Source organism: Xiphophorus maculatus, chromosome 6, assembly GCF_002775205.1.
Source record: "Xiphophorus maculatus strain JP 163 A chromosome 6, X_maculatus-5.0-male, whole genome shotgun sequence".
Classification (NCBI taxonomy): Eukaryota; Metazoa; Chordata; class Actinopteri; order Cyprinodontiformes; family Poeciliidae; genus Xiphophorus; species Xiphophorus maculatus.
In genome coordinates this window covers 6,227,647-6,249,774 of record NC_036448.1, presented here as the reverse complement: position 1 = coordinate 6,249,774, position 22,128 = coordinate 6,227,647, and the positions used below count along the sequence as shown (strand labels likewise).

The 22,128-nt window shown below is 39.2% G+C and overlaps 1 protein-coding gene across 4 annotated transcripts; it reads right to left on the bottom strand.

Moving 5' to 3' along the window:
• Positions 1 to 2,736: 2,736 nt before the first annotated feature.
• LOC102233924 (serine/threonine-protein kinase tousled-like 1-B) lies at positions 2,737 to 20,985 on the bottom strand. 4 transcript variants are annotated; one of them, XM_023335147.1, is made up of 22 exons: positions 20,417 to 20,985; positions 18,490 to 18,611; positions 16,755 to 16,823; positions 16,553 to 16,591; positions 16,331 to 16,406; positions 15,651 to 15,694; positions 15,493 to 15,576; positions 15,321 to 15,401; positions 15,117 to 15,209; positions 13,936 to 14,046; positions 12,869 to 13,005; positions 12,520 to 12,711; positions 12,199 to 12,265; positions 11,496 to 11,593; positions 10,769 to 10,850; positions 10,580 to 10,671; positions 8,896 to 8,985; positions 7,929 to 8,098; positions 7,718 to 7,853; positions 6,755 to 6,866; positions 6,559 to 6,666; positions 2,737 to 4,047 (listed from the first exon to the last, which is right to left on the bottom strand). In XM_023335147.1, exons 1-22 carry the CDS (start codon positions 20,541 to 20,543, stop codon positions 3,898 to 3,900), a joined length of 2,280 nt encoding a protein of 759 aa, XP_023190915.1. In that variant the 5' UTR covers positions 20,544 to 20,985; the 3' UTR covers positions 2,737 to 3,897. The 4 variants fall into 4 exon arrangements, with proteins under 4 accessions (XP_023190915.1, XP_005804645.1, XP_023190917.1 ...); XM_005804588.3 differs by having other exon boundaries at positions 15,493 to 15,582; positions 20,417 to 20,984; XM_023335149.1 differs by lacking the exon at positions 20,417 to 20,985 and adding an exon at positions 20,213 to 20,396 and having other exon boundaries at positions 15,493 to 15,582.
• Between the last annotated feature and the right edge of the window lie 1,143 nt (positions 20,986 to 22,128).

Below are 22,128 nucleotides of genomic sequence, written 5' to 3'. Positions count from 1 at the left end.
GTGGAGGAAAAAAAACCTGACAAACCAAAAGTTTTAGTGCATTCTTACATAGAAAATGACAAGTCATTTTAAAAAGTCTCAAACATCCATACAGGATTTTAAAGTTTTGCATATTTTAAAGTTTGCTTCAATTTCACTTCAGATTTGTTCAGATATTCATTCTGATTTTGTTCTATAATTTTGTTTTCTAAGTATTTTCCCAGACTGTAAATTCATTGGTTTTTCCCTTCAAATCCTGAACTTTCTCGTTTCCTTCCACATCGTGGTACTAGTTATTTTATCTAACCTTACATTAATCTTCCTAATTAAATGTTCAAGATCTGAAAGTAGCAACTTTAATGAGCTCAGTGTGTGCAGTGCCTCCTAGTGGCCATGAATAGAGTTGTACATTTGTTCAAAATTCATAAGATTTAAGATGATCGGCAGATATCTGCGTCCAGCTGCTCTTATTTCTACATTCTCATTCAATAGCAGCACCGTTTTGACTTCATTAGCAGCTGTATAAAAGCGGACAAAAATAAAGCTGATAAACTCGTTAAGTAGAAGTTTGAGTCGAATCTATAGTAGCTTTCTGCAGTCACATTTACTCACGAATAGTGTCAACCTGGACTTTCTATCCAACATCTGTTTGAATGACTGTACTGTGAAGCGCTTTGTAGTCTTAGTGCTTCATAAAGCGCTATTTAGTGGTCTGCTACCTTTAAAATCCAAATTGCACCTTTTTTTTGCCCCAAAGATGCCTGATTAAAGCTCATTTAGAACCACGTGTTATTTATTTTTGGGAGAAAATGTATAATTAAAAAAATATGATATAGGAAATTTATTTTATAAGAACCACGCATTTATTTATTTTGGGTTTAAGAATAAAGAGAAAATGTAACACTTTAGGAAAAAAAGATGATGTAAACATTTTCTTTATGTTGATATTTCAGGAAAATTGTGGGAACAAAGTCTCCAAACTGACAAAAAAAAAAGAAATGGATCAAAAAATATATATATTACTGCTACTTTTTGTGTAATTCTATTGTGGAAATTTATTGGAAAACATGAATTTATCTCTCAATTTAAAAAACATTGATTCTTTACCGTTTTCTGCCAAAATTATGAGGAGCGACCCAAAAAGCCACAGAGGTTGCAGATGCCTGCTCCGTCTCTCCGATCGATCAGCCGGATGTTCAGCCGGATCCAGCGTCTGCAGCAGGTCACTTCCTGTTTCCACTCGCCTGCTTAATATGAGGACTTGCAACAGAAACCATGCAATCAACGGTCCACAGCCGCTACACGCTAATTCAGGAAGGACTGTTGCAAGTCAATGTAATGGTTGGATATATATACACACACAAGATGGTGAAACAGAAAAGACGACTAGTTATCAGTCCATATTCAAACATGCACCTCTTTCAAAATGTTATATTTGACAACTGTGTGCTTTATTAGTTTACCTAGTGTAAGTGTGATTTATTTATATTTTAAAATGACCTACACCGCCAAAATGTACATAATTGTGAGGGAAAAAAATCAAGCCGTTTTGATTTGTGTTAATCAAGCTCGTTTACTCACTGCTTAATGTGCTAATGCCAGAGAAACACCGTTTATCCGCCATAATCGGTGGCAATATTAACTAGCCTTAGCATTCATGGTAGGGTACATTTTAGTAAACAAGCAGCCAATCAGAGCTCCTCCTGGCTCTGATTGGTCGTTTCTGACTTGGTGTTTTTCTGCTGGTGGTAGTAGGACAACAGGAAGGAGGTAGAGGAGCTTGATTTTTTTTTTTTCTCCAAGATTAGCCGTAACATAGCGACACTTAAGTAAAAAACATCATTTACACACTGCAGCTTTAAAGTTTGATTAAGGAGAAATCATACTCTATTTCTCCTTAGTAGATTAAATAGGTCCCTAAAATTTATGAAAAATTCAAGAGACAAAAAAGAAATCTTAGTTTTTTCCATTTGATCTGTTCCATAGCAGTGAAGTTGCAGAGTCGCTATTGTGACTCTTGTCTGGATTTTTATGCGACTGATTCTACGGCTGTCCAATCAGAGTTCATGATGCTGGTATCGAACCTCCTTCGTTCCACATTCTTTCATTACACCACTTAAAAAACACTCCCTTTAATCTGACTGTATGATTGTGCTTTAAGTTGATCCCTTCCAACTGAATCAGAGTTGGACGTTTTGGACATGTAATGCTTTGAGATGAGAGCCAGGGCCGGCCCAAGCTTTTTTGAGGCCCAAGCAGATTTTCATTTCAGCCCCCCCCCCACCACCAATATGTCAACATCAAATACTTAATTCCTCGGCACGTGTGTAACATATCCACTATTATTAGTGTCATTTGTGATTGCCTTAAATGCTACCGGTGTTAATATGGCTGTTGATTTTAACCCTACAGGAGTAGCAAACAAGCAAAAATGCTCCAATTAATTAACATTTTGAAATGCTAACATATTAACTTAACTATTTGAAAGTAACATCTCCTGATGCACTGACTTTACAGCAAACACGTTTTATATCTTTTGTTTTTTAAAATTTGGGACAGATTTGCAAAACGTGCAATCACTGGAAAATAAAATCAAATGATGCTCTTGGGGGCCCCCTTGTGGTGTTGGAGCCTTAAGCAGCCATACTGTCGTGTGACGGTTGAAATTTTTCCAAATGAAAGTGAACGGAGTTGGGAAAAAATGAATCCAGGTTTATATTTTTGGGTCTGCAAATGTGCCGTTAAGAGACACCACCAAACAGGTAAGAGTTGTTTTTATTTACACCATGACAACATTTTTTTTTTTGTGGATATATCCATTTGTTATCCAGCTGAAGTTAATAAAACGCAGTAACTTTTCTCACCTCCTCTGGCACGGGGACAGGCGGGAATATTCCTCACGACAGAGCACACTAGGTCTTCTAAGGAAGTCAGTAAGCAAACAGAAATCTGAGGAGACATTTTGATGTTGGCTGCAGAAGGAAAAAAAAAAACAACTCATTCTTTCAAAACGACAGGTTCTGGAAATTTCCTCTGAAAAGTTCAAGTACGCGGCCGACGCGCGGTGAAAACTCATTCCCATTGTCAAAAATAAACTAAAAGCAACATTTATAGCTAGCAGCGAACTGAAGAACAGCTTTTGAGAGGAAACAGACAGATAGGGGAGGACACTTAGAAAGCAAAGCGGGGAAAAGCCTTGTTAGAATACATCTGCTATAGTGAGAAATGTACAACAGACTCCGCGTCCGTATGGAGTCCAAACTGCGTCGCAACATGTCGCTTCTCGGACCTTCGGACTCTTGCCTGGACGACGACGACGAGAAAATAAAAAGATTTAAGACAAGATCCACTTTCGGCAGACCCGAACTGCTTCCGATTGGGACAGGAAGTGCAAATTTAACCCCCTCCTCCCCCGTCAGGGTTACATCACTTTGAAAACGAATCCCCGTTGCGTGCAGAGGAAACTCGATGAGACGGGACGATTTATTCTGTCTTTTTTTTTTTGTTCCGTTTGAAATGAAGGGAGTATTTTCCACACCCACTGCTGCTCACAGATGCTTTTGCGTTTACAGTCATCTGGTTTGTATTTTACTATACATAGAGTGCAACTAGAGGAGGTCATATACTGATTTTGGATTCTTCTAAGGGTTAAAGCAGAAACACTTGGTTCACTCTCTGTTCTGGCTTCTCCAGTTCCCTCTTTTGCCTCTCTCTCTCTCGGTCATCGTTATGTTCGGTCGAACACTTCCTTCCATCTTCTTCCATTTTCCATTTTTTCCCCCCACTTTACTGGTTGCTAAATTGTCCATTCTTGAAACGTAGAGGGGAAGGAAAAGAAAAAAAAAAAGGTCCACATTTCATTTATTGTCCTCCAACTCTGACAATCCTGTGTTAACGTTGACCTGAGGGCGGCGTCAGTCAGAAGGTGGGGAGGGTGGAGGCGGTGGGCTGCAGCGAGCCGGATGAGTTCGAGCGTCTCATGTGAGGAAGAAGGTAGGAGTCGGAGCACAGCTGGTGAACGTCGAAGCGGTCCTCCTTGCGATAGGCCAGACAGCGCCGGATAAACGCCTGCGGGACAGAAGAGGAAGAAGGTTTCTTAGTGACTCACCTTATGCGTTTGTTAATGCATGTTCAAGCAGGCAGCATCATGCTGTGGGTTCAGGCGAGACGTTTAGATCGATTTTTACGGATGCTCTGTCAGATTCTGACAGAACTGCACCTACTTTGCGATCAATCAATCAATCAAATTTGATTTGTATAGCACGTTTCAGCAGCAAGGCATTTCAAAGTGCTTTACATCATTACAAACACAGAAACACAAAGCAACATAGAATCAACAATCAAAACACGACATTAAGTCAAGATCCATCAATAAATTTGTAATTGATTACGTTTCAAATACAATCCTAGACAGGTGGGTTTTTAGTCGAGATTTAAAGGAAGTCAGTGTTTCAGCTGTTTTACAGTTTTCTGGAAGTTTGTTCCAAATTTGTGGTGCATAGATGCTGAAAGCTGCTTCTCCTCGTTTGGTTCTGGTTCTGGGGATGAGAACACAGCGATGAGCTTTGTACAAACCTTTCAGTCGAATTTAGGGCTCATTTTAGTAATCGATTAATCGTTTACACTTCAGATTTATCAGATATGAAAATTAGCACATTCTGCAGATATTAACCACTTGAGCGGTTTTTATACAATATATTAAAGAAATCCATTAAAGGACGCAAATAAACAATTAGTTTTATTTCTAAATAGGAAAATTAAACATTTTACTGCCCAAAATGTAACAACATAACATTCCCCTACAGTATGATTAATCATTTATAGATTCCTTGATTAATTTTTGAATTACCAATTAATAATTAGACTGTAAAAGGTGATTGATAGGACATTTTGTCTTTTTAAAGAATTCACACCGGTGATGCTAAAAATCCCATTTGAGGAGATAAGGTAGGACAGTTTTTGTCTGTGTATTTTAAATGTAAATTGTTGATATTTCTTCTACAGTTTTGACTTAATTACTGATCTGAATATGTTGTTCTTTCAGCAGTTGGCCTTTTTTGAATCTGTTTACTCCAGCTAATGTTTAATCTATGACTAAATTAATTGACGACTAATTCAATGATTAATTAATCACGATTAATCGTTCCATCCCTGGTTAAATTATATAAATAGTGAAAACAAAAATATATCTAGTTCAAATTTTAGACTTAAGACAAAATTGATACTTGAGATGAACTAAAGATTTTAGTCGGCGGATTATTCTTCCATCAAACCACAACCAGCATAGCGATTAACTGTGATTAACCACAGTGAATAATCTGCTGAAATTTTTACTTTGTTCTTAAATAATATAAAAAAATATATCAAGTATTCAGAGAAAAAAAATCAAAATATTTGATTTTACATCTGAAATTTAACTACAACCAGTTGTTATAAATTACAGCCCAGTCTTTGGGATTAAATTAAACCACAAAAACTAATTATTTATAGATTTGTGTCTCTTCAGTCGGTAACCGAAGATCAAAGCTAACGAGAGTTAAGTAGGTTTCACTTCACACCCAAGTAAACAATTTCCCAGTGGAAAGCTGTGAAACCAGTTAGTGCCAACATGGTGCTTGGTGACAAACTGATACAAGTTTAAAGCAAACAAACACTGAAGATGGCTTTTCATTAACATAGGTTGGGCTGACAGAGAAGTGCAAAAGAATCCAATTAATCGTTTTGGGGATTATGAGGCTGGAGCTCATGAGAAATGTTCACAAAGTTTTTATGTTTCAGCTTTGTTGCCTTTTATCAATGAGAAAAATACATTCATGTAGAGAAGGAGTTACAAAAATAAAAACCAGCTCATGTTTTAAATAGAGATATAACAACGAATGCAGATTTTTAAACGGTTGCAATATTTGACGTGAATGTTCACAAAGAATTGCATTAAAAGTGCCAATAATGTATTTAAATCGACTCGCTTTTTAACGTTTTACATCGTTTTCTGTCCTAAAAGGAAAAAGAAATCCATGCTCTGTTTGCAAAGATTTATGTTTCTTTATTTTAAATCCTAGACACAGAGATGAAACTGTATTTCTTTAAAACAACGAGCCCCGCAAATTTTCTAATGTAGATATTTCACTAAACTTATGAAATGTTTTTTTTTTCTAAAAGTCATGTAACATTTGCTGCTTTAAACTTTTTATTTCATTTTTATTTTTTGCTGACCTAAAAGTAAAATGTTTCTTTTGGTTATAAAGGCTACAGACTCTAGATGTAAAAGATTTAAAAACTAAACTTCCACAAAAAAGTTACTTTTAAAGAGTGACACAGAGAGAGTTTGAGAACCTTTGAATGTGGAACCAATTCCCGTTCTGCATAAATGGAGAAAATGTAATTTTTTTATTTATTTATTTTTTACCAAAAACATCTACAAGATTTAGAAGAAAATAAAATATAAAACAACTAGTTTAGTTGTGTGAAGACTTTTTGCATTTAACCCCATTTATGCTAAAAAAAAAAAAAAAGATAAATAAATAAAATAGATAGAAATGGTAACAACAGCTGTAAACCATAAAAGTGGGAGTGGGTCACCTTGGCCTCTGTGCTGGCCTGAGGTTTAGCTGGAAACTGGACCTCTGTGGCTTTGAGGATGGTGTTTTCCTGGAGGATGTCCTGCTGCGACTGATTGTGACCAAACGGCTGCAGAAGTGAAACAAACAGAGTCATCCCAGCTCCAGAGCCTTTTACCAACCACATGGGAGACAGCAGGAACACTACGTGGTGGTACCTTGCGTCCATAGAGGCATTGGAAGAAGATCACCCCCACCGACCACACGTCCACCTTGTTGGAGATCTTAGGTGGTTCTTTCCCCACGACAAAACACTCTGGTGGGAGGTACCTGAACACGTACAACACAAACACTTTAAAAAGCTCATTTACAGACATTTTCATGGAGAGTTTGCTTCTTAAATATAGTCTCACATTGCAGCCTTTGGCCGTGTTTAGAACAATAAACGCAGCCCCTTACACTTCATGCAGGGCTTTCATAAACAATCTCTCTTCACGTGCAGGAAATCTGCAGCTAATGCAATTAATGATTATTTCAGTTATTGATTAATCAATTATTCCAGCGATTAATCGATTAAAAAATTGCCACATTATGCAGATTTTTTATGTCAGCCTCTTTTATACAATATTAGCAGTACAGTAAGAGGCAAATAAATAAATAATTCAATTCCTTTTTAAAATAAGAAAGTAAACATTACTGCCTAAAATGCAACAGCAGTCCTGTGTATGTGTAGCAATGGATGCATCTGCAGCCAAAAAAAAACTTCTAACATCAACATGTCTATTCATGCTCAGCTATTCCTGCTTGGCTTAACTTCAATACATTGTAGGGTTGAGCTGGTTATTATTTTTATTGATTTATCAATTAATAATAGGATAAAATATGTGCTTAATTTGAGATCATTACAAAATTTGGTGCGACTAAAACTTTGCCACTTGAGGAGTTTTGGGTAGAACATACTTACTGCCAAAAAACTTCTTTTTTGTTTTTTATCTAAAATGCAAAATGTATATATTTTTGGCAGTTTTGGCTGAATTACTGCTTCGACTGTGTTGTAAATGGCATGTTTTAGAGTCTGTATAATGCAGTTAATGATTAATCGATCACTAAATTAGTTGACGATTATTTCAATAATTAATCTCGATTAATTGTTTAAGCCCTAACTGGAGCGCGCGTCTCACCAGTAGGTCCCCGCCCCCTGTGATGTCAGGTCCATCCCATCCACGCCATAGTTGTCGTCGTCCATTATCTTGGACAAACCAAAGTCTGTGATCTTGATTTCCCCACAGGCGGTACCGTCCACCAGTAAGATGTTCCCTGTGCAGAGTAACCGCAGTCAGACTCGCCGCTCCCGGTCGCTCCGTTCGGCAAAGAAAGAGACAAGCGACGCACCTGGTTTGAGGTCGTAGTGGATGATGGGCGGCTTGATCTCGTTGAGGTAGCGCAGGGCGCTGACGATCTGCATGACGATGGAGCGGGCCTCTTTCTCTGACATCAGCTTGTTTTGTTTCAGGTAGAAGTCCAGGTCGTTCCCTTCACAGAACTCGAGGACAGTACAGAACCTGAAAGAAAAACAAACAAACAAAAAAAAAAAGACCAAAACGTCGGGAGAATGAATCTTATTTAAGAGTCGAAAAGCAAACAGCAGTTCAGAAGTGTTTGCAGAGAGAGAATGTTGCTCCAACTTGTCTTTCCAGAGCTGGAAAGACAGGCTTGCTGCATAACACCAGACATTTGAACTCCTTCACCGTTTGTAGGACAGAAGTCGAGGTCAGGACTTTCTGCTCCTAAAGAAGCATGACGAAAACCAGGGGTGTCCAAACTTTATCATGTAGGCCAAAAGTCAAAAGTATTCCTAAGCCACAAAAAGAATTCTAAAAATACATTGTTTTTCCCCACTGCTCAACAATAAACTAAGCATACAATCATTCAAATTAAACAAGTAAAGAAACATCTAGTTTGCAAATTATTTCGGGGTCAGATGAAGAAACAATGAGCAATATTCTGCCTGTTCTCAGCAATAATAGGATTTGGGTCACTCTCTTTAAAAATGACTGCTGTATCAAGAAAGGTTTAATAAATGAAATAAAAGCAGATTTTGGTTTGTTTCTAAGTAGAAGTCGGTTGCTAAATGTGGTCGTATTTACTATGAATGTAAAGAGAAAGCTAAACAAATATGCATTGAAAAATGTATACTTTCTATGTAATATTTATAGAAAATCAATTTTCTATGATAACAATTCAGCATGTTCATACAAACATCTCATGATGTGTTTGAATACTCTCAGACATGGCTGCTGCTGTAACCCAAACACACAAAGCAACCTCAGGATGTTGGAGTGGGGAGAGGTGAACTCACGTGTCGGTATCCAGGGAGAAATAGTCATACAGCTTGACTATTCTGGGATGGTCCAGCTGCTTGTGTATCCGGTACTCTCTGCATGCATGCCTGTCAAAGTGTGTGCAACAAGAGAAGCGCTTATCTTCCTGACGTTTAGATACAACATTAGCATGCGTCCAACGTGATCGGAATGAAATATGTTCATAAATTAGAACCACTCCTATGTTTTAACCGCACGCGGTTATTCATACAGAACCTCAAAATGCAGGTTTATGGGAATTCAAACGGTGCCGTCTCAAAGAAATGAATGCCAATTTTGTCGTCTTATGTTTTGTTGAATTGAAGACATGCTTGAGTGGTGATAGTTCATCATAAAGAACTACATACTTGTAAAGTGGAATGAAAATGATCATGCTTGTCATCTAAATCAAATTTGGCAAGCTTGTTGTGCATGCATATATATATATATATATATATATATATATATATATATATATATATATATATATATCCAGTCCTCTGATCTAACTGGATCTGTAGAAAGAACTGGTTTCCGTTCCACCCCACCAAAGCCTCGTCATTCTAAACGTCTCATCCAGTTTCTGTCTGACCCCATTTCCTTCTGTGTTTATGTGAAGGGCTGCAGCACAGGGAAACGGCTCAACTACACAAATAATTGGGCTGCAGCTCACGGTTATTTTACTTATTAATTTATTGATTAATCAATATTTCTGACAATCGGCAAAAAAACAAAATTGGGATATTCAGCAGATTTTTTATATAAGCCTTTTTATACAATTTTAGAAATGCATTAAAAGATGCAAATAATCAATTAATTTTCTTAATAAAAAATAAATGTTATTGCCTAAATTGCAATGACAGCATTTCTTTAATGAACACTTGATCATTTGTAGCAAAGAATGCATCTGTAGCAAAAAAAAACAAACAACTTCTAACGTTAACATGTGACTGGTTCAGGCATTTGCTTCTAGACTGATCAATACTGTGTAGGGCTACTCTGTTCATCAATTTTGAACTAACTGATTAATTAAAGGTGCTTAGTAAGAGATTTTTTGTTTTCTCAGAAGTTGAACTAGTGAAGCTAAAACTATGCCACTTGAGTTCTGGGTAGACAATATGAAGATTTTTTTTATTTTAAATGCAAAATGTATATATTTGTTGTTCAAATTTAGCTCAGTGTGTTGTTCTTTCAGCAAATGGTCTTTTTTTGAGTTTATAAACTTCAGTTAGCGATTAATTATGATTAATTATTTCAGCCATGTTAGATATTTTCCCCATCTAAGTTCTGACCAAACTCTCCACCCCTGCTGTCGAAAAGCAGCCCCACCATGTTTCTTTGAGGTGTGTAGAGAATGGTATGCAGTATTAGTTTTCCTCCAAACCCTAACAAATCCCTCAGGCCTCCATATATACTGGTATTAAATTACACACAGGTGATTTTTTAAAATCTGGTTGCCTTTGAGTACAACTGGCTGCACTGTGTTCAATTTACAGATTTTTTTTTATTTGTGTAAAATTCTAAGCCATATACCCATTATTCTTATTCTGCGTTGCGTTTTGTCATTCCCATAAAATGTGGTTGTGATGCGACAAAAAGCGGAAAAGTTCAAGGCAGCGTGCTACTGACTGATTGAGCTCGTAACCGTCTGCTGTAAACAGAGCAATGTGTGCAGACACCTACTTGTGGTAATTTTCCTTCTTCTCCTCTCTCCAGTTCTTGTTGAGCTGGTGGATTTTCACAGCTGCATAGCGCTGTTCAAACAGGTCGAATGCCTCCATGCGACGAAAAAGAACAGACATTTTGTCTCCAGATGCAAACTCGCACGAAAATAAGTAGACAAAAAAGCGACGCCAGCTTTGCAGGCGGTACCTTGTAGACTTCGCTGAAGCCGCCCCGGCCCAACAGGTGCAGCAGCAGGTACCGCTCGTTCAGAGTAGGATGGTCTTTGAAACTGTGGGAGGAAGACATTATTACAAACAAATACAACTTTTCTCTGAAACTAAATCTGCAACAAAATGGGACCTGGTGTTATTTCATTAGGTCAGTAGTACTTCTTGGTTATCAGTGTCTTTACCTGCAGCAGCCATCAAGATGTCAGAAAATAAAGCAACTTTAAGCTGTGAGAAAAGAGACGACGTTTTGCCATCTTGATTTTGATCTCCTCTAAGTAGCTTTTAGCTCCACTCCTTTATTAGATTTCCTGTTAGGTTCTGATTTCACTGGAATGGCTGTTCGCTGCAGGTAACAGATCTGTAGAGTCAAACTACAGCTTTAATTGGTAAAATGTAACTCAGATTCATCACGTGGACACATTTTGAGCAGCTTCTGCTCTATGAACAACTCAATAAAATCTGCTTAAAACTAGAGCATCTAAAACGATTCAAAGAGAATATCATGATTGAACCGAGTCATTTCCAAAACTAGATGAAGGACATTCACTGGAGTTTTATGTTGGATTTTAAAACTCTTTCCAAGTGATGAATATGAAAAATGCATTAATGACTGAATATTTTTTTAATATCATCGTGATGATTAGAGTTTTATGGTTTGTTGTTGCGGTTTTACAGAAATGTTAGACTATATCTAGTGGACTTACGCTGAGCTGTCCTCGTTGTTTATCCTCTTCAGCTCCCGGATGTGAAGGTTCCTCACCCGCTCCAACCGCTCCAGCTCCGCCTGGATCTCTGCTTCCTCCTGACCAGACGCAGCAGGAAACGCAGAGAAAATAAAGTTTTAGCTCAGGATTTTTCTGCAGGAATCGAGCGCGTAAACATTTGTCATGCTATTAATCAATTTATTGCTCATCGTCACAACGTATTTAGCTCCACTGTTCTTCCATCAGTTCCGACCTACAATTCCAAAGCATGTCTTGCTTTGTTCAGCAAATTGCCAATAAAGTTACATTTATCCATTTTAGACACAAAAGAAGCTAGCTAGTTAGCAAGGGTATGCTAGCAGTGAGTTAGCCTCAAAAGCCCCACAGGAAAAAACATACATATAGAATACTCTAGATTAAATAGTCCAGCTAAGACAAAACTTAAGACCTGTTATTATTGTATTTAAAGCCAACTGACTATTAAAAAACATTTATTCAAAATATTTTAAGACCTTACTTTTAGATACATGAATTTAAGCCTTTTTAAGGATGTGTGAACAGCCTGTATGTTGGTAATTCTTCTCCCCACTCTTCTGTAAAGACCAAATTGTGGAGTGGACCACCTTTATTAGGTCTATTTACAGATTCTCCCTCCTGAATTATAGATCTCTGATGCTTTCTGCAACTTTACTCTACGACTGACCTTTTTTAGGTGTCCGAGCCGAAGCTTGAAGATTTCTTCCTGCTCGTGGTACTCAGCGAGGGTCAGTCTGTCGAAACGGGAGAAACCGAGCTGAATTGGGTGACTGAAAATTAATCAAACGCTCACTAAACATATTAAAGATTTAATTCAAAACACCCAGTGCTTTTTAATTCAGTTCAGACTCTGATGCTCTGCAGCAGAAGGGTATATAATCAAGTGTGTGCGATTTTAAGCAAGTATAAATAGTCGGCAAGCGGCCACCCCGTTCTGTACGGTCCGGCATCTTCCCGTTACGGCAGACGGTAATTTCTGTTGACTCACAGCTGGGGCAGGGAGGGCTTGAGGAAGGGGTCAGAGTCGTTGCCGTTGACCACTTTAGTTTTGCGCTGCTTCGGTTCAGAGGTGGACGCCACCGACAGCGAGGGGGACGCCGGGTTTGGAGGTTTCCGCTTTGCCAGCAGCTTCCTCTGCCGCTCAATATCCTCCCTCTGCTGGTTGATGCTCTCCTGTTGCCTGGGCGACAGAAAAACAGCAAAAGAGATGATAAATTAGGATCCAAACAACCCAAAAAAGTGACAGGCGCATGATCTTGTGAAGCGAAACAAGAGAATTACAACTAAAGCAGAAGCTGAGGTCGTTTGGAAACAATGTTTTTGACAGTAATCCTCACTTGATCAGGTTCTGGAATGCGTATCCGTCAGTCCACTGCTCCGTGTAGGACGCGCCATGTCGGACCGTGGTGAAGTGCCCGAGTCGGAGCCGGTCCCGCATGCTCTTCTCGCGACTCGACTGCTTTTCCTGGGTGCTCTGTTGAACGAAAACAAGACAAGATAAAGGTTTCCCAGCGGCATGAGCCGAAGGAGGATGGAGTTTCTCTTCCAGCTCAAAGAAAACAGAGTTACACACTGAGGAACCCCACACACCCTCAAAGATCTGTCGCCTTGAAGAACAACGCCAAAAAGTACAAAACACAACAAATAAGAAGAGCCTTTCAACATAGACACCTTCAGCATGAACAACAACATTGAATAAATGAAACATTAAACTTGGTTACAGTGGTAAGCTATGACGTTTTCCAATAACGTTTATGCAGAAAGTGGTACAAGAGGGAAGTCTGCCTCCCACTTTCTTCAAATTAAATAAAATTGGTCACAAAGGTCAACCAGCTAGTCCGCGTTTACAAAATCAAACAAAATACAGTGTCAATCAACTGTGTATGATGAAGTATAAAATATAAAATTAAGTCATAATATTAGGAGAATAAAGTTGGAATTCAACGCCTCTATTCTCGTAGAACGACTGTATTCCTGGAATATCACAACTTTATTCTCAAAACGTTTTGACTTTATGCTGGTATTTTATTTGACTTTATTCTTGTAATTTTATTACATAACTATGCTACATAATTTGTGCCATTTTAATTCTTAAGATTAAAAGAAAGGTTTCCAGTGGTTACGCAAACAAAATGTATACAAATAAGCTTTTTATGTTTGTGCAGCTAAAATGTTTGCTGCACATTTGATTGACACAAAATTTGTTTGATTTCGTAAGTGGGAGCCTGGAGGGGGCCGGTTGACCTTTGATGGTCTCTAGGAACGTTTATTAAAACATTTTAAAATGACAAGAGGGACAAACAAAACTTTTGCTGCACAAATGTACTGCAAACGTCTGACACCAATTTCACTTGATTTGAAGGACGTCGCTCAGGTGAAGGTGGGGCATGCATGTGAAGACTACCTTCTCTATGAGCAGCTTCTTGCTCATGGTGATGCACTTGTTGAGTCTCTCTTTGTATTTCTCCAGGAGTTTTTGCTGTTCATCAATCTGTCTCCGAAGGTCACAGTTGGCCTGTTACAAACGAAGACGAGAGGCGCGTCAAGAAACCGACCCGATCCCACGTATCAGATCGCAGCCCAGACTGAACCATAACAGATGCCTGTTGTAGGTGGACTTTCATGATCCACCAAGGAAGGATAATTTTAAAAATCACACCCATTTTCATGTCCATGAAAAAAAGTGATCGTCAGTGTGAAAGTTGCTTACATTGCTTTTCTGTACGCATGTGTTATGACGCACTCATAACATGTTTCAGACATGGGAAGTTTCAGATGAAGCTAGCTTTGTTGCTAGTCAAAGATAATCAGAGAGAATTATTGTAGAATAATAAAATCAGCATTTGAAAACTACATTCTATTTTTACTCAGGTTATCTTTGTCTAGTGTCAGGATTTTTTTTTAATTATCTGAAACAATTAGGTGTGATAAAAAAATTTTTTTTAAAAACGTAGAAACTTTGCTGAGATGACTGCTTATAAAGTCCCAACTTTCCAGCCAAAGTGCTGGGTTTATGAAGCAGCAGAACATGTTTCTGTACATTTACCTGCATATGATGAAGTGGGAGAACACTAAACCAGAGTTCGTACACTTTTCCCGCTGGTACTGTTAATGTCTTCTGATGGTATTATATATTCTACAGCAGGGATAAAATAATCCAAAATATAACAAACTGTCTCCCTCAGACCCTCTGGACACCTGACTGGTTTGAGAAAGTTCTAGAAACGTCTTTAAGAAAATATTTTTGCTAAATTTTCTGGCATTTATCAGAAAGAAATCATTTTGGTCATTCTAACTGACCTAACCCAAGAGACACTTGGTCTGATTTAACTTCAGACAGAGAGGAAAAAAAGTGAGTGTCTTCTTATCTTTAAATACCCGATTTTAACTGTGAATAATGCTTTCTAAATTTAGGCTTTTAATAAAACGTTAAGATTGCAATTTATTACAAAACTTTGCAGTTTGAATATACAACATTTAAAGAAATCAGACCCTTTCCAATTATTGCAAACACCTAATTGAAATTCAAACATTTTCAAGAATCTCGAGAACCCTGCTACATTTCACTGCAGAGACAGAACTCACTCTGAGCAGGTCGTCTATCCGCCCTTCTTTTTTTTCCAGGTCCAGACTCTTGTTGCTCTCCAGGGCCGCAAGCTTCAGGCCCGTCAGCTCCGTCTGCAAACGCAACAGAAACATACTTCTAAGACGTCCGCTGGCCCGCAGTGAGAGAAAGGATGTGAATGATCTAAAAACAAAAAGTGTGCTATGGGTTTTTTTTTCTCAAACCTGGACACATTTGCTTAAAGAAGCTTTGAGACTGTGCTCGGCGAAACACAGGCTGGTGGGAGAGGAGCTGTTCTGACGGATCTGCAAACACACACAAGGGAAACGGTACGATGTCGCGCACACGCCGCACAAGAAATCTGCGGTCCGATTTAACTCTTAGGGAGACGCGTACAATTAAGCCCGGGGCCGACTGCGAGCTCTGTGGGGAGCGGCGAGCCGATGGGAGGCCTCTGACCGGACTGGAGCCGTTTCCTCCCTGAAACTTTGCAGAAACCCTCAAATGATCAGGATTCCAGACTTTTAAAAAACAACAACAAATGAATTACTCACGTCAAAGAAGTCGCTGATCTTCGGCCCACGCGTAGAAGTCTTCCCTGGAAACCAAACAGCAGAATTATATTTATTAATCGATTGTTAGGAGGATTAATCGATTAATCCTATATATATGAAAAATAGCACATTCTGAATATTTGGGGTAAATACTCAAGCCTCCTTTAAACACTATTAGAAATACATTAAAAGAAGCAAAAAAAACTATTCCTTTCCATTTTTTAAATAGGAAATTAAACATTTTATTACCTAAAATGCAACAACATAACATTCCTCTAATCATCTATAGATTATTTTTTGCATTACCAATTACTAACTAAATTGCAAAAGGTGCTTAATATGAGATTTTGTTTTTGTTAAAGAATCTGAGCCAGATAAAGCTAAAACTCTGCCACTTGAGTCCTGGGTTAAAATTTTTTACACGTTTTTAAAATGTTTTTATTAATCATGAAATGCAAAATGTCAATATTTTGTAGTTTTGACTTAATCACTGCTATGAATATCTTGTTCTTTCAGCAAATGGCTTTTTTTGAGTCTGTATATTCCAGTTAAGGATTAATTGATTTCTAAACGAGTTGACAACCCAATAATCAATTAACTGCTTAAACCCTTATTACATTTTAAAGGAAGCTGCTGGGTGATTAAGTTAGCGTGAATCCCAGCATTTTAATGCAACATACCTTGACTGCTCTCAGAATATGTATCGGCTTTCCTCTTCCGGCCCCTGGACGACTCGGAGTGCTTCTTCTCTGGGGTCTGACAATCGATATTTGATGAAAGGAGCAGGAGAAAGAAAAGACAAAAAAAAAAAACAACATAAATCCCTTGCGTTTTACCTAACAAAGCAGAGCGCAGTGCAGGGTATTCAGCAGGAAAGAGCAGCAGGAAGAAAGAGTACATACTGAGTAGGCAGGGGAGCTCCCTCTTTTCAAATCAGAGTTCTAGGAAGAGAAAAGAAGGTGGAGGTGGAAGTGGAGGGAGAGACAGAGCGAAGAGCGGCTGGTGCATAACAACACTTTATGTGTGCGTACATGTTAGAAACTCAGCTTTTGTGTCTTTGCGTGAGAAAGGATGTGCGTGAAGATCTCTGTGTGTGGGGTTTACCTCCGATTCCTTGTCACTGGATGACCCCAGACTCCCGTAGCTGTGGTTTGAGGATTCGTTAGCCAGACCCTACGCAGAGACACACACACACACACACACAGGTCAGCGAACGGGAGAACAGTCTGTACAGGTGTGTTGTGCAAGCTCAGTGACTTTTACAGAAACGCGCAGAATAGAGAAACAGGCGCTGGCGGCAGGCCTGCAGTCTGACACGCCTGACAGGAATGCAGATTCTTAGTGAGTAGGTGTGTCACTTGACGTTTCTCCCCCAACGCATGAACATTTCCAGGAACTTAAGAGTCCTTTTTAGGAAAACGGGAACCTCTAACTTGATTTTCCAGCGTGGGGAGCTGGGGCTGGACTTTTATTTCTGGGATTAAAGTAGCTTTAAATTTAGTCTTTTGAATACAGTTTGGATCATGCTGAAGTCGTGCATCTGAGTGTTTTGTCTTGAAGTTGATTTTAAGCTAATCGTCACTTGTTACCATTACATCATGGAGCGTTTAGCGTGAGAAAATGTATTTACATAAGGTTCCAGTGTCTAAAATGAAAAAGAGTAGTCTCTAGTAATGCACTAATTGATTTGTGATTGAAATCTGTAATTTTTCCTCCTGTTAGCTTTGATCGGTGAGCTACAAGTATTCCCCCTATCCCCATTCATTAAATGCACCAAAAGTGGAGACTATTTTCTTATGGATTAATTTTCAATTGAGCTGATGTTTGTTACAAGAGATGCACGAATCAGAATGCTCAAACTGATTTCAGAGTGTTTTGGGGTTTTTTTTTTTGCAAAGTTTAGAGTTGCCAAGTATGATCTCTTGTCCAAAACTATAACACAATGATATAAGAAGAAAAAACAGGACAGCATATCAAATGCTTCTGTAGCCGTCATACTGTGGGTGGTCATTATTGATATTCAGAGGAGACATTATGTCACACCGTGTCTGTGAGAGTTGCCAGTGTTTCACTAATTTAAAACAAAGACAAAATGATTATAGGGTTAACATTTTCAAACTGTCTTTAGCATCTTATATTAGCGATTAGAGTCAGTGTGGCAGGAATGGGCAGTTTTACTGTAATACATTCAGCCTTCCAGCTAATTTCTTTTTAATACTTTTTACTCTCTATAACAAAATATTTAACATCTTATACCATGGAAAATACAATATTGTTTAAATTTCATTCTTACATCTCTGTACTAATGATTATTGCAGTAATCGATTATTCTATCAATTATTCTGAATTAACTGGATAAAATATTGGTGCATTTTACAGATTGTTTAGTTAACAGCTTAATCCTTTTTGTTCGATACTAAAAATACCCAATTCAGCTTATGTTTAAAATAAGAATATAAATATTTTATTGCCTAAAATGTAATAATGTAGCATTCCTTTAGTCAATTTTTACCAGGTGAAGCTAAATTAGGCCACTTGAGGAGTTTTGGGTAGAACATATTTACACAAAGTGTTTTTATCTTAAATACAAAATGTAGATTTTTTTTTCTACAGTTTTGGTAATTAATTACTACTCTGAATATTTTGGGGGTTTTTCAGCAAATTGCCTTTATTTGGAGTCTGTATTAATCGATTACGAAATTAGTCAGCGGAAAACCAATCACCGGCCGACTCTTTGTTGCTTCTCTATTTGTTACATTCGTATGAGGAATCTAAACATACTGAATACATATCAGCTCATAAGCAGTCTTATGAGGGGAGGGGGGGTTGCTGCCATTACCTTTGCACCTCCACTGGCGCTTCCAGTGCTGCCTCCCGTATTGCCGCTGACAGTTCCTGTAAACCTGGCCTCCAGCAGCTCCTGTCTCCTGGGGTCCAAGCTGTGCAGCTCCTCCATCGCTCCTGTTATAAAAGCACACAGGTGTTGCTATTTTAGTCAATTCAGTGACACACACAAACACACAAAAGAAATACAATAGAAAATGAACTCAAGATAGACCTGAAAATGTCAACAGTAGGAAGTAAACGTAGAAAAGTAAAAACCAAATGGATGGAGCTAATACGAAGGTGGTTCTTTAAAAGAAAAAGAAGAAGAAGAAGAAGAAGAAGAAGAAGAAGAAGAAGAAGAAGAATGCGTGTGGTGGAAGGTGCAGCAGATTAGTGTCAGAGCATTTCCAAACTGAGCAGAAAGGTCACGGCAGCACTGGGAAGTCAGGAAGCGAAAAGGCGAGAGTGGGTGAAGTCAGCCTTCCAGTCTGTCCACACAAAAATTTTCCACCAGCTAACCCACGGTATCATCACACCGAGCAGTCAAAACAACAGCTCCACACAAGACACTGACATTTATGCATCCGGAGACGCTAGAAGAATCTAGAATAGCGGAGTTAAAGCTGTACAATTAGAACTATGTTAACCTAAGCTCGTAAAGAAAAAAAAGAAGCATAAAGCAAAAACAACTAGGCCTTTCACAGCATGTCTAATTAAAATGCTACATGTGTGTATCAGTGGCACTTACACTGCTAAAAAAATAAAAACAAACAAAGACTATTCCAGCTAAGCAAAAGCCCAGATATACCTTTAGAAAAAAAAAAATCACAATCACCAGTGGTGAGCCGTATTCACATGTAGAAAGAAACTCATGTGTGCCTGTATGACGGGGGGCTTTGATCTGGTACAACCAGTTTCTACACAGAGGAGAGGTAACACAGCTGCTCTGCTCCCTACTGCTCCAAGTGTTTGTTTCCTTATTGGACATTTCCAGGCTGTCATCTTTACACAGCTACTGGCACTGGGGCAGGCCTTAAAAGGCATAATGGAGATTATGAAACCCTTATGAAGCACGTAGCAGAGGTTACCCTCGGACAGAATAGAAAGTGATTTGGGGGTTGATTGAAATGCAAAGCAGCTCGAGCTTCATACTGCTTCGTTGTTGGGTTCTTTTCGTCGAGGTACAGTATGTCACTCGAACAGTTTTGACAAAAAAAATATAACATTTCTTAGAAATCAACTTGTCAACACTACAAAAGCTCTGAATATTTTAACGTTGCAGATCGTGTCCCTTATTACTAATGGATCAAGCTGTGACGTTAAAACCAGCTGTTGCCACTTATCACGGTTAAACATCCACACTGTCTAGGAGTAAATTACTTTTCCACCCGAACCCCTCATACACAAAAAATACGTCGAAAAACAAGGCGGAGAAAAATACAGATGCATCCACACAAAAAAAACTAACTAGTTGAAAAGTACCATGAGCGGCCTGCTGTCGTGTTAATAATGATAATAATAATGGCAGGGACGTGCAGAACTATGCATTAATAGATGCATGCACAGTTTACGTTGTTTATCTACAAAGTGACAGGAGGCAAATGATACTAAGTGCAACACCGATACGGCTTCAACCTGGAAGCTACACAAACAAGTCAACAAGCTAGCTGCAGCCTTTGAGGAAACATGGTGATTTAGCTCGCTGCTACTTAGAGCTGGCATTAAACTGAACTGACAGCTGACGTTTGGCTTCCAATTCACGGCATCAGTGAACTTGACATCCATTTTTTTCCTCTCTCTCTTCTTCTTCTTCTTCTTCTTTTCCCCCTCAGCAAAACGTTAGCTTCCCAACCACCGAAAAGGCCTCCGTCTCACGATAAAAATGACGCCTTTTCATTAAAACGGGAGCGGGTCAAGCCCTCGGCGAGGCGTTTCAGTACCTTCCTTGCTCTTTGCGGTCGCCGTTATGTGTTGTTGAGAAATCGTAGGGGACGAGGAGAGCTGCGACCAAGATGGCGTCGCCTCCAAACTTCCACCACCACTTCCACTGTTACTTTGGACACTCATGAAGCCACTTTACCGCCGAGAGGAGCCAGAGCACACACTGCCGTTCGCGGAAATCTCGAACTTATCGCGTTCATCGTTTTTGTTTTTGTTTTTTTGGCACCTGCCGCAGCCGAACACGACCGCGAAAAGAAAACAAAACCTGGGAGAAGAGTGAGGGGAGAGACGTCAGTCCCGTCTTCGTCGCCGCTAGACGTCTCGCATGTTGTCGCCCCAGAGGGTCCTGCCGGGGAGCGGCTTCTTGACACGGATCCAGTGTAACCTTTGCATGATGACCGCACAGCGCGCGCCTGTCAGCAGCATCCAGCTCGCGAGCGGAGCTTTGATTCCAGTGTCGGTAGGCGAGGCTATCGCGAGGCTGGCGGCGCTGCGAGCGAGCGCGAGAGCAGGCTTGACACCGACACAGACACTGATCTGGGATCGTTTTACCCTCCTCCAAACTAGCTCTGGGTTCACCGGAAGCCGCCGCTCCGCGTCGACCTGGGAACAGTTTTCTTGTTAGGCTCCAACAACAAACATCCCGACAAAAAATAAAATAAAATAAAAAATGGCTGAAAGTTGTTGTCCGCATCCAGAGCAGGAAGGGAGAAGCCGCACATTTACATTTAGTCAACAACAGCGAATCATTTTTAATATACATGCAAACAGACTGGCGCTCTGCCTTAAGTGCATTTTGAACAAGATGCATGTTTTAAGTTGACATGAGAGAGTTTGTGCTTGTATTCATGCATGTTATGTGTTAGACTGGGCTGTGGTCTCGATGTTCTGCCTTTTTTGTTTTTAGTCTTGAAGTACAAGTTGCAGGGAGGGGGTGCAGGTGGGAGGATAGTGATGTGGTCTGGGGCTCTAAGGTGTTTTGTTCTAAATTTGGTGCAGTGCATCAAAATGCCTTTGCCATCTTGTAGGGCATCACACACGTACAGTCTCCTCTTTACTTTAGCGTGCAACTTGTCCTACTTCTTTAGCTCTTTTGCACCCGATGACATATTTTACATTTTTAATTTTTTCCATGGGAGGGGAAAAAACTTGCACTAAAAAACTTTATTAAGTGTACTTAAGGCTACCATTCCAGATGAAGTTAATTACGCTGTAAAGAGGCATGTTGTCTCTCAGCCTTTGCAGTCAGATTGCATCAACACACCGGGGTACAAACAATCACATTGCACTTCATATGCACCTGCTCATGGTAACCTGATTTTTTTTTTTTTTTGTGCCAAGGTTTCCATAGTAACTGCAAAAGGTTAGACAGGCTATGAAGATGATTGTATAAGCAGCCTATATGCCACTCATTTACAGCATATTGCCAAACACACACACCGTGTGTATGCGGTTCTGTACCTCAATGTGAAACCTGCGTAGTTTTCTAAGGAAAGCAGTAACCGGTGATCAATATTTTAACAAGCTGTCAGGAGATTTGGAGAATCAAAACGCAGGACTGGAAAGTTGTTGTGTTAGCTGAGATTTTGAAAACGTTCTTCAGCCAAGAAGCACAGCTGCAAGCTAAGAAGAAAAAAGAAGAATCAGAAAAAAGAAAAAAAATCTTGGAATGTAAAGTAAAATGTTTCTTCAAACCCTTAAAAATGCTAAT

Excerpts from the sequence above, each read along its gene's own strand:
- LOC102233924 (XM_005804588.3), bottom strand. The coding sequence starts at position 20,543 with ATGAGTGTCCAAAGTAACAGTGGAAGTGGTGGTGGAAGTTTGGAGGCG. Across the intron at positions 15,402-15,492 it reads AGTCGGCCCCGGGCTTAATT|ATCCGTCAGAACAGCTCCTC; the intron begins GTACGCGTCTCC and ends GTGTGTTTGCAG. Across the intron at positions 12,712-12,868 it reads GCATTCCAGAACCTGATCAA|GCAACAGGAGAGCATCAACC; the intron begins GTGAGGATTACT and ends TCTGTCGCCCAG.